The sequence below is a fragment of the Hyla sarda genome, chromosome 3, assembly GCF_029499605.1.
Source record: "Hyla sarda isolate aHylSar1 chromosome 3, aHylSar1.hap1, whole genome shotgun sequence".
In the NCBI taxonomy this organism is placed as follows: Eukaryota; Metazoa; Chordata; class Amphibia; order Anura; family Hylidae; genus Hyla; species Hyla sarda.
In genome coordinates this window covers 438,113,202-438,126,709 of record NC_079191.1, presented here as the reverse complement: position 1 = coordinate 438,126,709, position 13,508 = coordinate 438,113,202, and the positions used below count along the sequence as shown (strand labels likewise).

The window sequence follows — 13,508 nt, the reverse complement described above, 5'->3', positions numbered from 1 at the left end:
CTATGGGAGGGGGTGTGTCATACGACACGCCCCCTCCCATAGACATGAATGGAGGGGGCGTGACTTCCTGAGGGACGTGGCCATGACGTCACGACCACTGCCGCAGGAACCAGTCGTTTGTTTAGAATGCCCCAGTGGCGGGACCCCCGCGATCAGGCATCTTATCCCCTATCCTTTGGATAGAGGATAAGATGACTAGCAGCAGAGTACCCCTTTAAGTGCAGCACCACCTAAACTAAAACAGACAAATCACTAAGTGCAGATGGCTTTCACCCCTGTGCTCTAAGGGAGTTAAGCAACGTGATAGACAAAACTTTTATTAACATATTTAGAGACCTGTAAGTTCCACCTGTACAGAAGATAAATAGTTTTAGGGATTTCCAGCCTATATTGGAGTATTTCGCTAAAAATATATAACTGGGGGATCGGTCCGGTCAACTAACCTGATCAGCTTTTATGAGGAGGTGAGCTCAAGACTGGACCAGGGGGAATCGCTGGATGTCGTATATCTGGATTTTTTCCATAGCTCTTGATACGGTGTCAAATAAAAGGTTGGTGCATAAAAGGAGAATTGGCTGTGGGAAAATGTGTGTTAGGGTCGATTCACACAACAGAATTTGCGCACATCTGCACCAATTCCGCTTCTGCATTCATTTGGGTGGTTTCTGGCCCGGCGGATTTTGTGCGGTATTGGTGTGGAATTGGTGCATAATCCATGCGGAATCCACATGCAGGAATTTAGAAGTGTGAATGGGAGTGCGGAATACCATAGAATCTATGGGGCTTTAATTTGAGGCGGAATCCGCATGCGGAATCTGTGTGGAATTCGGTACAGATTCCGCCTCAAATTAAGATATACCTATATCTTAAAGGGGTACTCTACTGCCCCAGCATTCTGAACATTTAGTTAAGAACCCTGGGTGCAGGCTTAGGGGGTCGCCAAACCCCTGGTGACATCACACTACGCCCCCTTAATGCAAGTCTATGGGAGGGGGTGTGGCAGCTGTCACGCCCCCTCCCATAGACTTGCATTGAGGGGGCATGGTGTGAAGTCACCAGGGGCGTGGTGTGACATAACCAGGGGCGTGGCGATCCCGGAAGCCTGCACCCAGCTTTCGGAACTAAGTGTTCCTAATGCTGGGGCAGTGGAGTTCCCCTTTAAAAGTGTACTCTTTGGAAAAAAAAAAAAAGAAGTTTTGATCGGTCTGGGTCTCAGTGCTTAGACTCCTACAGAGTCACCCTTAGGCGCTTCACTTCACACACAGTAATCTCTGTCATGCAGTTCATTATAAGTCTATGGGGAAATATCTGCACGCTGTCTAATAGGGCTCCTATTGTTCTCAATGATATTAGTCTTGCAGATTTAATGGCTACAGCCATGTATTACAGCCATGATCCCGCATCTACCAGCACAGCAGCAGTCCCCAGTCTCTTTACATGCTCAAAACCCTGTGTAAGTTTGGCACGTGTCCTCTGAGGAGTTCCATGTGCAGCCAAGGGTCCTCAAGGTGTAAGTTGTACATTTGATTGTGTCCTTAGGCAGCAGAAACTTCACCGAAGCTTCACATCTGCTACATTTCCCACACTCTGAACATTACAACAGCTTCTCCTCCTCATGCACCCTTTGATGGTTGACAAGACCCAATTTCTTGCCAAAACGTTTCCCACATTCTAAACACGAAAACATCTTCTCTCCGGTATGAACTCTTAGATGTTCTGTAAGACTTGATTTCTGACTAAAACATTTCCCACATTCAGGGCATGAAAACGGCTTTTCCCCTGTGTGAATTCTCAGATGATGAACAAAATTAGTTTTATGGGTGAAACATTTCCCGCATACAACACATGAATATGGCTTCTCTCCTGTGTGAATTCTTTGATGTTTCCTCAGATACGACTTGTAGCTAAAATTCTTACCACACTCTGAACATGAAAACGGCTTCTCCCCCGTGTGGCTTCTTAAATGCTTTTTATAACTTGATTTGTGGCCAAAAGATTTACCACATTCTGAACATGAGAACGGCATCTCGCCAGTGTGATTTCTGAAATGTTCCGTAAGACCGGATTGTTTTCTAAAACCTTTCCCACAGACCGAACAGGAAAACGGCATATCCCCTATGTGTTTTTTAAGATGCTCCGTAAGACTTGATTTCTGAGTAAAGTACTTTCCACATTCAGGACATGAAAATGGTTTCTCTCCTGTGTGAGTTATCTGATGCCTCTCAAGATTAAACTCCCTGCTAAAACATCTCCCACATTCTGAACATGCAAATGGACGTTCGTCTCTCTGAATTCTCTGATGCAAAGCAAAATTAGATTTCTTTTTAACATGCTTCCCAGATGGACTCTTCTTCCCTCGCCTCTGTCCAGGTCCTTCTTTCTGGTGACCAGCGGTATCAGTGGATAGATCTCTGCTGTGAAGGTCTAAGGCTACATCAGGAGTTATAGAATTAGCTTCCATCGAATAGTTATCTTCTACCTCACATTCGGATCCTTCCATCGAGTCTTCACCTAGAAAAAGAAACATTTTCTTATTTTTTCCAAACAAAATACTTTTTTTTTTAGGGGTGGGCGGGTGTAAATTAAATAAGTCCATAAAAATAGGAATAAAATTTGTCTGTATTTTTTAATCTAATAATTTGCACAATGAAAGTTCATGGAAAAAGCGTCTGTCCGTGCACACACTGTTCATAAATACACCTTTAAAGGGGTACTCCGCCCCTAGACATCTTATCCCCTATCCAAAAGGATAAGGAATAAGATGTCTTATTGCGGAGTTCCGCTGCTGGGACCCCCGCGATCTCTGTGCAGCACCCGGCATTCGTTTAGAACGCTTGGAGCGGGCGGTGGGGTTGTGAAGTCCCGGCCATGCCCCCTCATGACATCAGGGCCACGCCTCCTCAATACAAGTCTATAGGAGGGGGCGTGGCAGCCGCCATAGACTTGCATTGAGAGGGTGTGACGTAATGTCACAAGGGAGCGTGGCTGGGACATCACAACCCTGCCACCCGCTCCAAGTGGAAAACAAAATGTTCTGAACTCTGGGGCAATGGAGTACCCCTTTAATTCCAACATTGGAATTACTAAAGCTTTTTGCTATTCATTTCATCATGTGTGAATGTAGCCATGTATTTTTAGTACTTTATTATGGGGGCAGCATTTAGTGATGGGATTTGCTTTACAGTGACCTTTGTTAGTCATCAAGCTTTATAGTCCCAGGAAAAAGAAGGCAAGACGCAAATCAGAAGCACTCCGCTGTTTTTTTTACTATGGTCACTGCCAAAATGTGGAACATCAGCCTAAAATTCTGTGATTTGCCCATTAGTACTGACAGCGCCAATTGGCTGTGTTGCGGCTATGTCTGCTCGCCAGTTGTATATTAGAAATCCCCATGATGTTTTAACTGTGTATCTGATTGCAGTAAATTATTCCCAATCAAGACATTGCCCTATAGTTATTTGCAGGAAGGGGTTAATATCTTTAGGCTTTCCTCACTTCACAAGGGTAATAGGGGTATCTGTACTTTTTTCTGTTCTTTCCATATTATATCACTTTTCAGCAGCATCAGGAAATATACTGTATATAATGGAATGTTACGGCACTAAATAATTAACAATTCTATTAATTATAATAATCATGACAAGGAATTTTTTTTTCCTTCAAATTCCTATTTTGGACGTCTCTTACCATCCATAGACACTGGTATGGGATTCTCAAGTGCACTTATTATTTCATCATCACTTTCCTTATCGAGTTCGCTTGTCATTTCACCATCACTTTCCTTTTCCAGTTTAATTGTCCTTGTACCAACACTTTTCTTTTCTAAATCATTTGTCATTTCACCACCACTTTTTTTTACTAGTTCACTTGTCAATTTGCCTTCAGTTTCCTTTTCAAGTTTAATTGTTGTTTCCCTATGACTTTCCTGTTCGAGTTTACATGTCATTTCACCTTCACTTTCCTTTTCGAGTTTAATTGTAGTTTCACTTTCACTTTCCTTTTCGAGTTTACTTGTCATTTCACCTTCACTTTCCTTTTCGAGTTTAATTGTTGTTTCACTATCACTTTCCTTTTTGAGTTCACTTGATGATTCACCTTCAGTTTCCTTTTCGAGTTTAATTGTTGTTTCACTATCACTTTCCTTTTCGAGTTCACTTGATGATTCACCTTCAGTTTCCTTTTTGAGTTTAATTGTTGTTTCACTATCACTTTCCTTTTCGAGTTCACTTGATGATTCACCTTCACTTTTCTTGTCGACTTCACTTGTTATTTCACCATCACTATTTTTTTTAAGTCCACTTATTGTTTCACTGTTTCTTTCCTCCAAGTATTCCATAATTAAATCCTGCATAAAAAAAAATAAATAAATAAAAAAAGGAATCCTAGTTTATCCTGTTGACCCCTAGAACCCATTTGCCCTGAAAACACAAAAATGTCTTCGAGGATCACCTCCTTTTATTGCTGCTGGAGACTGGACCATGTTTTCTTCAGACAGCGGTGACAACCTTGTGGTGACCTGAGAGGAGCAGCTCTTCCATTTATATATTTGTACAATCTTATCAGGTCATCCATAGCAGACTATTTGCATAATAAATAAAGGTTGTTGCTATTAATGTTTACTCATAACTGGGGTTCTCCAGACCACTTGTCACTTTTCTTAATCCTCTTTTTTTAACTCTACTCCCCAAAACTAATTTGATTATTCATGATGTGGGTGGATTATTGTTTTGTCAACCAAAAAGGAATCTGCATGCTCAGAAGGAAGCTGTACTTTTCTGCATCATGCATGTCTCCTCCCTCCTCCACCAGTCTCTACTTTGTTTGATTGGCATGTAGTGCATAGTGCTAGAAAACAACCTCTGCATGTCAATCATTCAAAACAGGAGGGGAGGGGGGGGGGGGGAGAAGGCATGCATGCTGCGGCTCAGCACTGCCTTTTTGACACGTGAGCTCAGAGCATGACCTAGAGCTGATGAAATCCCTTTCAGATTACTACAAGTAATTCAGTAACTTTTTCCATACATGTCAATATTGGCATAGTGTTGTTACTGTGCCTATGATTTACATCTACCTTTCTCCGCAATGAATCTCAGTTGACAAGTGAAAATGTTTAACACAATCTTTTATTATCGCAAGATGATATAGAGCTTATACTGTATACTCCATTGCTGGAGAAGAGGATATAGAGTGTATACCGTATACTCCATTGCTGGAGAAGAGGATATAGAGTGTATACTGTATACTCCACTGCTGGAGAAGAGGATATAGAGTGTATACTGTATACTCCACTGCTGGAGAAGAGGATATAGAGCGTATACTGTATACTCCACTGCTGGAGAAGAGGATATAGAGAGTATAGAGGATTTACAGAAATCTCCGCTTCATCTACCTGATGATCCACAGGGACATTCTGCTCTTCCTCTTTACAATCCTGGGAATATAGAGGACGGGGACATCTCTCTGGGGGATTTCTCTGACTGGATCCATCTATAGGAAATAAAGACAGTGACTGAATCCATTGTCTATATGTAATGATCACATGATCTCTTCTCTCCAATCAGGGAAGGTCTCCTCTTACCCAGTGGTGATGAGAGGGGCTGCTGATCCTCCATCATGACTATGTCTGCGTACAGATCCTTGTGTCCTTCTAAATACTCCCACTCCTCCATGGAGAAATAGACAGCGACATCCTGACACCTTATAGGAACCTGACACACACAATGATCCCGTCATCCTCCAGACACCTCCCTTATTGTATAATGTCCCAGCATTCCCAGCAGCGCTCACCTCTCCAGTCAGCAGCTCAGTGATCCTGGAGGTAAGTTCTAGGATCTTCTGCTCATGTATCAGTGAATGAGGTGGAGGCTCCTCGGAGGCGGGGCTCTGGCTCCTGCCCCACCCTCCTGACACATGGGGGGTCACACACTCACCAGACGACTTCTTCACTACTGTGTAATCCTGTGTATGGGGAGACACTGATCACTACAGACACTAAGAATCCGACACCTCTCCAGACATTTCCCTGTTTTATTATAGAGATAAGACGTCATGTGACCTCTCACCTCTCCAGACATTTCCCTGTTTTATTATAGAGATAAGACGTCATGTGACCTCTCACCTCTCCAGACATTACCCTGTTTTATTATAGAGATAAGACGTCATGTGACCTCTCACCTCTCCAGACATTTCCCTGTTTTATTATAGAGATAAGACGTCATGTGACCTCTCACCTCCCCAGACATTTCCCTGTTTTATTATAGAGATAAGACGTCATGTGACCTCTCACCTCTCCAGACATTTCCCTGTTTTATTATAGAGATAAGACGTCATGTGACCTCTCACCTCTCCAGACATTTCCCTGTTTTATTATAGAGATAAGACGTCATGTGACCTCTCACCTCTCCAGACATTTCCCTGTTTTATTATAGAGATAAGACGTCATGTGACCTCTCACCTCTCCAGACATTTCCCTGTTTTATTATAGAGATAAGACGTCATGTGACCTCTCACCTCTCCAGTTATCCAGTAGATTATCTCCAGGGTGAGGTCTAATATCCTCCAAGACATGAGGTTTCTGGCTTCATCTATCCTTGGTCGGTCACTCACAAAAACGACCATTGTCCTATAAAAGAAAACGTCAGCTGTGAGAGTCCTGGACCTGATGAACCTGGGGGAAAACATGGAGGACTGAGAGCAGAATCACATATGGAAGAACGTCTTACATAAATCTACATCTCATGAGGAATGGCTGCGGTTGTACAAAATAACCCAAACACCCCCATTTTTACATAATCATGTTAAACTCTTCTTGCCAGACCTACCACATATGGAAACATGACCTTGTTTCTCAGTCACTGGTTATAAACTAGGGATCGACCGATATCATTATTTTAGGGCCGATACCGATAATCTGTGGAGGTTAGGGCCGATAAGTTATACCGATATTCTGGTATAAGTTATAGGCTTTAAATCAATGAACTGCAAGCGGCTTTTGCGGTGCCATAGACCGCCGCCGCAACCCGCTTCTCTCCCCCTGCCTGTCCGGGGGTCCTGAGTCCTATCACCGCTACCCCCCCGCCGCACCGCGCCGTGCCCCCCCCGCACCGGGCCACACCCCCCACCACACCGCCCCGGCCCCATTGCCTCCCCCATCCACGGTTTTATAATTACCTGTTCCCAGGGTCCACTCTACATCTGGCACCGGTGGTGTCCTCCTGAGCTGTCACTGTACGCACTGACGGTGACGTTGCATCGCGTCAAGTCAATCGTAATTGCGCACAGCGTAACGCAGGACGCAGCAGGAGCCAGAAGTAGCGTTGACCCCGGGAACAGGTAATTATAAAACCGGGGATGGGGGAGGCAATGGGGCCGGGGCGGTGCGGTGGGGGTGCGACGCGGTGCGGTGTGGCGGGTCGTGGGGGGGCGGTCATGGTGCGGGGGGCGGGGCATTATCGGTATATTGGCAAGGTAATTGCCGATACCGATAATGCACAAAATCGTGATTATCGGCCAAACCGATAATCGGTCGATCCCTATTATAAACCATTACTTTTACCTGAGTTTGTTTCAAATAAATTTTTATTGAATTTTCAAGAAATACAAAGAACTAATAAACATGACATATAACTAAAACAAAAATAACATGTCTGTATATAAACAATAAATCTCAGACAATCTGAAACATGTTCTAGAATTGTAACAAATGTGTCAAAATTAAGGCTTCAAAGGTAAACTGTACCTATTTTGTTACTATCAAGAAGCTACGTATAGATTAGTGAAGCTCGGAAATTCTCTGCATATACTACATACAAAATATATATAATGTAGTGGGTGTTAACATCTTAAATATATTGAGCATATTTCAGTTGGGTAGGGATAGAAAATGTGAACAATAAATTATAAATAACAGTTTATACCATATAATCATACAATCTTACTTGATTTCCGCACTATGCTTCCCCAGGCTCCTCCGTCTCCCTTTATTTCACAGCACTCGTCTCGTCCGTCCAGGTAAGTATAAACAGTTCGTAAAAGATACCAATGTATGTAGTGTTTCATATGCCTTTATTGAAATGTGAGTTCCATTTTTGCCATGCCTCTCTACATGCAATGCCCTTACCTAATTGCCATGCAAAGGTACATTCATATATTCCTGCCGTGGAAACCATTTCCGTGATTTCATTGATATGTGGTATGGTAGCCGTTTTCCAGTTTTTTGCAATGCAACATTTTGTTGTAATCGCTACATGACATAATGGGGTTCCAACGTCGTTGGGAAGGGTGTCTGCACCTATATTTAATAAGAACAACTCAGGTGTCCACAATCTGTCGCTGTGTGTAAGGATTTGGAGTATTGAGTTAAGATCCCTGTGAAGTTGTCCCAGTAGTGGACAGTCCCAAAAAATATGTTTGAGCGTACCAATTCCACCACAACTGCGCCAACAACTGTTTGGGCAGCTAGGGTAGATTAGGTGTAGCTTGGAAGGAGTAAAGTACCATCTAGAAATAATTTTATAATATTGTTCCCTGTGAGAGGAGCAATTAGTATCTAATTTCATCATTTGCATCGCTTTTGACCAGGATTTAGGGGAAATGTTCAAATTTAAATCAGTTTCCCACTTGGTTCTATATGAAAGAGTAGAAGGATGGGAGTCTACATTATAAAAATCATATAAAGGTTTTGTTGGTAGGTCGTTAATCTGTTGCAAGGACAGATCCAACAAGTTGTGTAATATTGTTGGGAAATCAGTTCGTTTAGTAGAAAATCAGCTGAAATGTGCTTTAAGATTATTATATATAGGTTTTTCTGTGTCTGGTATGTTGTATTTTCTAGATAGGTATTCAAAAGGTGCTATTGTGTCGCCTATCATAATGTCAGCTACATTTTCAATGTTGAATTTGGTCCATCTCTCTATGGTACCTTTCCTTAAGAACCATTGCAGGGAAGAAAATGGGATATTTTTTGATCTAATTTCAGTGTCTTGTGATATTAAGGATGCATCATGAGTCCAGGAGTGAAGAGTAGCTTGGACTATAGGGTTGGTTTTAATGTTAATATTTTTCATCCTACTCACATTTAAAATAACATCTCTCCAATCTGACACTCCATGAACATCTGATTCCAATTTGGCCCATTTTTTCCTATGTGTGTACGGTTTAAGCCATTCCGATGATTGATGTAGGAGGATAGATTTGTGATATGCTATAAGGTTTGGAACTGCTAAGCCTCCATGAGATTGTTTTTTTGATAAGAGAAATCTAGACAACCTGGGTTTAGAGTTGCCCCAAATGTACTTTCTCATTTGTAGTTGGAGTTTGTTCAAATACAGTTTCGGTATCTTAATTGGTATGTTTCTCAAAAGGTAATGAATTTTGGGGAGTAAGAACATTTTGTATAAGATTATCCTGCCAAACCAACCCCATGGTTGGGATTCTAAGTTCGATATCTCTTTACGGATTGTTTCCATCAAAGGCAAAAAATTAGCTTTAACAATAGTTGAGAGAGATTTGGTTATCTTTATGCCTAGATATGTAAGTTCTGAATCTGTCCATTGATACGGGTAAAGTTTTTTTAATGGTGCACATCTACCTACGGATATGTTTAAATTTAAAACGTGTGACTTGGAGTGGTTAACCTTATGTTGTGATACAAATCCATACTCATCTAGTTCCGCTTGTACTGCTATCAAAGTAGATTCTGGTTCGGTCAATAACAAGAGAATATCATCTGCGAATAGGCTTATCTTACTTTCTCCTCCTGGGTGTGACATGCCCTTAATTTGCTGGTTAAGTCTGATACGATTCGCTAACGGTTCAATAGCTAATACAAATAATAATGGTGAAAGTGGGCATCCTTGTCTAGTTCCGTTATTAATCTCAAATGGATCTGACATAAGGCCATTAACTTTAACTCTAGCCACCGGCTTGTTTGGAAGGGAATGATTGTTGGTGTGAACCTTGTGGGGTCATCGGTGACTCAAGGTGCTGAGTTAATAGGTGTGTATCAGGGTCTACTGTTTAAGGCAAAAACATTTGGAGAACGAAGCAGTTGCCATTGAAAGTCAGGGCTTGACGAGAGGGACCTGGAGAGCCCCTTTTAAAATTGTAGCCAAAATTCCCCCCATAAAACTAAGACCTCTCAATTTAGTGCAGACTTAAAAGAAAGTTTGAGGGAATCAGAATCTGATAACATATAGTGGGCACTGCAAGATCCAATCATCTGGGGGGCAAACTGTGACGCCGGATGATTATGAACTGTCCCATTCAAATGGGACACAAGAGTGCAATACTCTGCCTCGGCCCCTATGTGTGTATCCGTGTGCAGTGCAACCAATACAACCAATCGCAGGCTGAGGCGTGACACACAACGTTAAACTGCGCTGACATCTCAGCCTACGCACGTAGCGATTTGTGAGCTGTAAACCAAGGTCTCTCAGTTTAAGGATTCTGTCTCTCTCAGTTTGTGACAATGGGAAACAAATGGCGCAGGAGGCATCGCACAATCAAACTGTACGGACTGGATACGAATATTGGAGGTTTCATGTGGCTGAAAAAAATTCACTTCCAATCAAATTTTATACGATGGAAGCCCCTCCCACATGACACAGATTGGCTTTCGGAGCTTGAACATTTCATCATACATGGCACCTGCTACTTGATATTGCGATTTATAGTCGAGGAACGCATAGAGATCACCACAATCATCATTATCATCAATTGGCAATCATTAGGACAATGTTCCACAACCTGTCCGGCTGTTGCAAAACTACAACTCCCAGCATGCCCTGACAGCCGGAGGCTGTCAGGGCATGCTGGGAGTTGTAGTTTTGCAACAGCTGGGGACATACTGTTTGGAAAACACCAGCATTGCTGTTGGTCTCCCATCCACTGCCCAGACCAAGATGCCTGCTACTTAGCATGCTGGGAGTTGTAGTTTTGCCACAGGTTGGGGAACACAGCATTGATGACGTCATAACAGCACTATAAACAATGAACCATGTGTACACGCGACGGAAGCCATTACTTCATATGCGACATAAGATAAGAATGAAAAATCTATAAATTTATATGATAAAATACTATGCCTGAAAAACAATATACAAAAAATTTAATATATAGCTTAAGTTAGCTGGTTATAATTGTATATAAAAAAATACAGATATATATCTAAGCTATATTCAACCCTGTAGCACGTATATGCGCTGTATACGGTATAATACATCCATTATATACACACACCTGGATTATATACCTCTAGATTGCTGTAAATAAGGGCGTCTATGGTGATGATAATAGAGGAGCCCCATCCGTCATCATCCTTCCTCCAGATATCGGGGCGGATCAGTTCGGAGATAGTAATAATAATTTGTCACCTAGAATAGTAGCTTTTATATACCGGTGATGTCGTGGTCATGTGATCAATAAGGGGAGGAGTTAATCAGTCCAGGAATACAGCATAAGAGGTAAAAGGACCTTTGATGATGCCATGACCATGTGATCAGTCACATGTGTGGGAGGAGTTTAGAGTTGGTTTCCATGATGAATATATGATTTACGTATATTATACACACACAGCTCTGCACCGTATACTATATACACACACAACTCTGCATCATATACTTTATATACACACAGCTCTGCACCGTATACTTTATATATACACACAGCTCAGCACCGTATACTTTATATACACACACAGCTCTGCATCGTATACTTAATATACACACACAGCTCTGCACCGTATACTATATACACACACAGCTCTGCACCGTATACTTTATATACACACAGCTCTGCACCGTATGATTATACACACACAGCTCTGCACTGTACACTTTATATACACACAGCTCTGCACCGTATGATTATACACACACAGCTCTGCACCGTATACTATATACACACACAGCTCTGCACCGTATACTTTATATACACACAGCTCTGCACCGTATGATTATACACACACAGCTCTGCACTGTATACTATATATACACACAGCTCTGCACCGTATACTTTATATACACACAGCTCTGCACCGTATGATTATACACACACAGCTCTGCACTGTATACTTTATATACACACAGCTCTGCACCGTATACTTTATATACACACAGCTCTGCACCGTATGATTATACACACACAGCTCTGCACTGTATACTTTATATACACACAGCTCTGCACCGTATGATTATACACACACAGCTCTGCACTGTATACTTTATATACACACAGCTCTGCACCGTATGATTATATACACACAGCTCTGCACCGTATACTTTATATACACACAGCTCTGCAGTGTATACTTTATACACACACACACAGCTCTGCACCGTATACTTTATACACACACAGCTCTGCACCGTATGCTTTATACACATACAGCTCTGCACCGTATACTTTATAAAGTATACGGTGCAGAGCTGTATGTGTATAATGTATACGGTGCAGAGCTGTGTGTGTATAAAGGATACGGTGCAGAGCTGTGTGTATAAAGTATACGGTGCAGAGCTGTGTGTGTGTGTGTATGATCATACGGTGCAGAGCTGTGTGTGTGTATAAAGTATACGGTGCAGAGCTGTGTGTGTGTATAAAGTATACGGGGCAGAGCTGTGTGTGTGTATAAAGTATACGGGGCAGAGCTGTGTGTGTATAAAGTATACGGTGCAGAGCTGTGTGTGTATAAAGCATACAGTGCAGAGCTGTGTGTATATAAAGTATACGGTGCAGAGCTGTGTGTATATAAAGTATACGTGCAGAGCTGTGTGTGTATAATCATACGGTGCAGAGCTGTGTGTATATAAAGTATACGTGCAGAGCTGTGTGTGTATAATCATACGGTGCAGAGCTGTATGTATATATAAAGTATACGGTGCAGAGCTGTGTGTGTATAATCATACGGTGCAGAGCTTTATACACACACACAGCTCTGCACCAGATGATTATACACACACAGCTCTGCACAGTATACTTTATACACACAGCTCTGCACCGTATACTTTATATACACACAGCTCTGCACCGTATACTTTATATACACACAGCTCTGCACCGTATACTTTATACACATACAGCTCTGCACCGTATACTTTATAAAGTATACGGTGCAGAGCTGTGTGTGTATAAAGTATACGGTGCAGAGCTGTGTGTGTATAAAGTATACAGTGCAGAGCTGTGTGTGTATAAAGTATACGGTGCAGAGCTGTGTGTGTATAAAGTATACGGTGCAGAGCTGTGTGTGTATATACACACAGCTCTGCATTGTATGCTTTAAACACACACTTTCACATATGGGCAGGGAAGGAGTGCAGTACTGATATCACCCACTCCCTCGATCCCTGCTTACTTGCCTATCCGTCCTAAATAGCGGATCGACAACCACAGTGACAGTCCCTCCCTGAATATGTAATGGAAGTCACTGTCTACAAAATAAACTACAGACACAGGCCCAGATACAGTAAGGAAGCACACAGACTAACAGAAATAATTAACACACACACACACAA

At 42.1% G+C, this 13,508-nt stretch overlaps 1 protein-coding gene across 1 annotated transcript; it reads right to left on the bottom strand.

The window, feature by feature from the left end:
* Positions 1-1,062: 1,062 nt before the first annotated feature.
* On the bottom strand, positions 1,063-11,403 carry LOC130363171 (zinc finger protein 79-like). Its single transcript, XM_056568600.1, has 7 exons — positions 11,252-11,403; positions 6,511-6,622; positions 5,788-5,958; positions 5,579-5,708; positions 5,390-5,487; positions 3,688-4,345; positions 1,063-2,511 (listed from the first exon to the last, which is right to left on the bottom strand). Exons 2-7 carry the CDS (start codon positions 6,616-6,618, stop codon positions 1,595-1,597), a joined length of 2,082 nt encoding a protein of 693 aa, XP_056424575.1. The 5' UTR covers positions 6,619-6,622; positions 11,252-11,403; the 3' UTR covers positions 1,063-1,594.
* Between the last annotated feature and the right edge of the window lie 2,105 nt (positions 11,404-13,508).

Coding starts and splice junctions, on each gene's coding strand:
- LOC130363171 (XM_056568600.1), bottom strand. CDS start 6,618: ATGGTCGTTTTTGTGAGTGACCGACCAAGGATAGATGAAGCCAGAAAC. Junction 5,959..6,510: donor TCTACTGGATAACTGGAGAG/GTGAGAGGTCAC, acceptor CCCCATACACAG/GATTACACAGTAGTGAAGAA. Junction 4,346..5,389: donor ATGTCCCTGTGGATCATCAG/GTAGATGAAGCG, acceptor TTTTTTATGCAG/GATTTAATTATGGAATACTT.